This window comes from Bactrocera tryoni, unplaced genomic scaffold, assembly GCF_016617805.1.
Source record: "Bactrocera tryoni isolate S06 unplaced genomic scaffold, CSIRO_BtryS06_freeze2 scaffold_7, whole genome shotgun sequence".
Taxonomy (NCBI): Eukaryota; Metazoa; Arthropoda; class Insecta; order Diptera; family Tephritidae; genus Bactrocera; species Bactrocera tryoni.
The window spans coordinates 8,577,164-8,581,267 of record NW_024396366.1 but is presented as its reverse complement, the minus strand read 5'-3'; the positions used below and the strand labels follow the sequence as shown (position 1 = coordinate 8,581,267).

The 4,104-nt window shown below is 42.9% G+C and overlaps 1 protein-coding gene across 1 annotated transcript; it reads right to left on the bottom strand.

Moving 5' to 3' along the window:
• Positions 1-540: 540 nt before the first annotated feature.
• On the bottom strand, positions 541-2,623 carry LOC120781576. Its single transcript, XM_040113812.1, has 5 exons — positions 2,477-2,623; positions 2,224-2,415; positions 1,819-2,148; positions 895-1,497; positions 541-843 (listed from the first exon to the last, which is right to left on the bottom strand). The coding sequence occupies exons 1-5, from the start codon at positions 2,621-2,623 to the stop codon at positions 541-543; spliced, it is 1,575 nt and encodes a 524-aa protein (XP_039969746.1).
• Between the last annotated feature and the right edge of the window lie 1,481 nt (positions 2,624-4,104).

Sequence of the window (4,104 nt, the reverse complement as noted above, 5' to 3'; positions counted from 1 at the left end):
CACGTAAACAAATTTGAAACAATCATTCGCATAATATTTGTAAATTTGTCTACACACAACTTTATGTGTAAATACATACACCCATTGTTTCATACAAAACTACGTTGTCATGAACACCCAATGGCCGAACTTCAAGTTTTGTCAAAAAGTCAATGTGTCGAAGGACTGACGCGACGACAAAGCGTCACAGCATTGTGTTGTTGGTAGAAAATTCGAGCTGTGCCGAAAAACATCAAACGATTGTCACCGCTTCCCTTGCCGCTGTACAGCTTCGCTGACAAACCAGCGTAAATATGTGTAAGAGCTCCGTACTCGCGTACACTCGTTATTGTTGACAGTCAAACAATTAAAATATAGAACTTTATGAAAATATATGAAAATATGACAGTTTATGGATTTTTTATAAAACGTTCTCTACACTGGGTACTCGCTATTTTACGTTGTTCACTCGCTGACGGTTGCTTTTTGACTGTGTCCTTTTGGTTGCTGCCACTTGCTTCATTTCATCTGACACTTGTTGGGCAACAGAGTTGCCATCGCTTACAGTCGGCTTTCCTGACCCAATGTGGCGCCCTCGCCCATGGTGCTCTCATCTTTGTCGTCTATGTCGTCTGGATCATCTGGTGGTAACATGCACCAAGTTTTAAGTTGATCTGATGCAAATACGGCTTTGTATTGACGTTGTGTTCGTTCGGCATGAGGTAAGTCTTCAATTACATAACGATCATTTGGCAGGACTTTGGTGATGATAAACAGTCCCCTGAATCGTGGTTCTAATTTACGTGATGTACCAGAGCTTATTGGTTCGTTTGTAGTCAATACGAGATCACCTTCGTTGTACGTCTTCGGTTGATTATGCTTTGCGTCCTATAGCTTTTTGGCTTGTGCTCTTACGTCGTTTATTGGTTGAGCGGTGTCGACTCGTAATAGTTGCAGGTCGGTGTCGTTTATCAGGTCCCCATCATCTTCTTGAAGTGCCTGGATAAGTTGATTCTGCAGGATGTCTCGTGACACGTACCCATAAAGTAGTCGGAATGGTGTACAACCTGTGGTTTTATTCGGGATGGTATTAATGCTCCATTGTATATATATGGATAAGATGACGCGGTTAGCGCGTGGCGTCTGCACTGCGTTGAGAATATGTTTGACGTTGTTTTCATTCCAAAACTTTTGGAACGCTTTTGAAGTGAAGGCCGTTCCTCGGTCGGATATGATACGTTCAGGCATTCCCAGATAGCTCGTGATCTCTAACAATACCGGGATTACATGGTTTATTGCAGTACTCTTGGCAGCTCGTAGGATTGTGAATTTGGCGAATGAATCTACAATTGCCAACACATGCTCGTTGCGTTTTGAACTTTTTGGGAACGGACCCAAACGATTAATGTGTATTGTCGTAAACGGTATTGGTTTAGCGTTGTCGTAGTGATATCGACCCTCATGTCGGCCGCCAGGGGTTTTATTTAAAGCACAACCCACACATGAGTTGATGTAGCTCTTTACATAATTGCGCATTCGAGGAAACCAGAAGAGATTAAGAATTCGTTTTATTGTTTTGTCAACACCCATATGACCTGCTTTATCGTGGCATTCGTGGAGTATTTTTAACCTTAACTGTCGGAACAACCCATAATAGTCTGTTGTCGTATTTTCGATATAAGCATTCCAGTTCAACAACGTAGTCGGGATATTCTGGTTTCACCTCATTCTGTATTTCGTTAACGATGTTTCTTATTTTCTCGTCTTTAGCTGAACACTAAACAACCAATCTGCCCTGTCGATAATTATCTTGGAGATTTTGAGATCAGCGGTATCTACTTCGTGTGCCTCTTCGTAAGGTGCACGGCTCAACGCATCGACATGGGCCATACGAGCTCCTGGTCGATGTTGAATTTCAATGTCGAGTTCTTGGATTCTCAACCACCATCGGGAAATGCGTGGTATGAGCTCTCGTTTCTCCATTGTTCTTCGTAAAGCTTTGCGATCAGTGATAACTTTGATCTTCTTTCCGTATACGTAGTATTTGAATCTTTCCAATGATTCCACAATCGCTAATGCTTCGAGTTCATAGCTATGGAGACGTTTTTCGTTGTCTGTAGTAGAGCGACTAAAGTATGAGATCGGACGCAGTTGTCCATTTTCGACTTGCTACAAAACGATTGAAAGGCCGATTGAGCTTGCGTCTGTATGTAGTGCGTGTTCGGCTTCGATGCGGTAGCTGACCATGGTTGGTTTCGATGATAATACGGTTTTGAGTTCGTTGAATGCTGACTCTTGCTGTTGTCCCCATGCGAATGCGGTGTCGTTGCGTAGCAATTTGCGTAACGGCTCAGAAACAATGGAATAACCAGCGACGAATTTTCGGAAGTAGCCACTGAGACCTAAGAATTTGCGTACTTCAGTGACATTTGTCGGCTGTGGAAAATTTACGATAGCGTTGGTTTATTGTTTGTGTGAACAACTCACATTTGTTAACGTTCAATGTGAATCCACAGGTGCGTAGTACTTGGAGTATACGATAAAGCTTTGTATACATTTCGTCGAAAGAATTGCTGCCAATTAGGATGTCATCCATATAATGCAGCATGTCGCCCGTCTCCACTCGTCTTTGGATTTCTGCCATAAGTCTATTAAACACAGCTGGTGCATTCTTTAGACCAAACGGCACGCGTTTGAACTCATACTCATAGGCCATCCGTTGTGATAAAAGCAGTGTATTTCCGACTATCGGGTGTCATTTCGATCTGATAGTAGTCACTATTCAAATCGAGTGACGAAAAGTATCGGAAACGTTTTGCTTCATGTAGCCGTTCTTCAATATTCGGGACTGGAAAATTTTATTTCTTTGTCATCTTATTAATTCGTCGGCAATCGATACATAACCGATCACTTCCATTCTGCTTCTTGACTAAGACCACGGGACTTGCGTATTCGGATGTCGTTTTCGTGATAATATCACGCTCAAGTAATTCTTCAATTATCTTGTTGACAATATCACGCTTCGGTGCTGGGGTACGATAAGGCGCTTGAAATATGGTGCGATTGCTCTCAAGTTCGATGCTAGCTTGAACTACGTCAGTTTTGCCAATATCTTTCAGACCACTGGAGAAAACATCGGCATAGCTTGCCAGAAGACCTTGCATCTTATTTCGTTCTCCTTCATTGCTGAAATTGGACATTAGATTGGAAAAATTGCTCTCAGTTATTACCGTCGTCTGCTCGTAATAGCCTCCGTGAACGTACGCAAACCTGGCTACTGGCCTACGAATGATGCTGCATTGCGTGTCGCATATTCCCGTTCGCAGAAATAATTCCGTTGCTTTGAATGCGTTGCAACGTTGTTGTTAGTTGCCACCGTGCTGTCGTCTATCGTTGAAATAGCGTCAGTGGCGTGACTTAGAACGGCTGCGCCGCCGTTGATTGCAACTGCGCTATCGTTGCTAGCTGCGTATTGTACCGTTTGTACCTCTTGCGTGCTGGCTGTACCAGTGCCGTTATTTTGTGCTTGTAGTAGCTGTACCATTATTTCGCGTAACTCCTGCTGCAGTTGTGCCACCGTTGATATCTCAGATGATCCGCCGTAACGTTGATTTCTTGGATGTCCACCTAGTCGGACTCCTCATATGCGCTAAGACGTTGCAACAACTGATCTCGCGTGCCAGTCGTCGCTAATTGCCTTTCCCGTAGCAACCTCTTTAGTTGTTCCACCTTCAAATCACTAATTTTCGCCATCGTATCGTATCGTTTATATATGTATATCTGCAGGTGCCTATAGCCCTTCACCAACGCACATGTACTTACATATATATGTAGACGTGTAGGAGTTTATCATCCCACTTCTGAACTATAAGAACACCGTAACCGCGTACACTCGTTTTAGCTGACAGACAAACAATTAAAATATAGAACTTTATTAAAATATATGAAAATATGACAGTTCATGGATTTTTTATGAAACGTTCTCTACACTGCGTACTCGCTATTTTACGTTGTTCACTCGCTGACGGTTGCTTTTTGACTGTGTCCTTTGGTTGCTGCCACTTGCTTCATTTCATCTGACACTTGTTGGGCAACAGAGTTGCCATCGCTTACATATGTATGTTT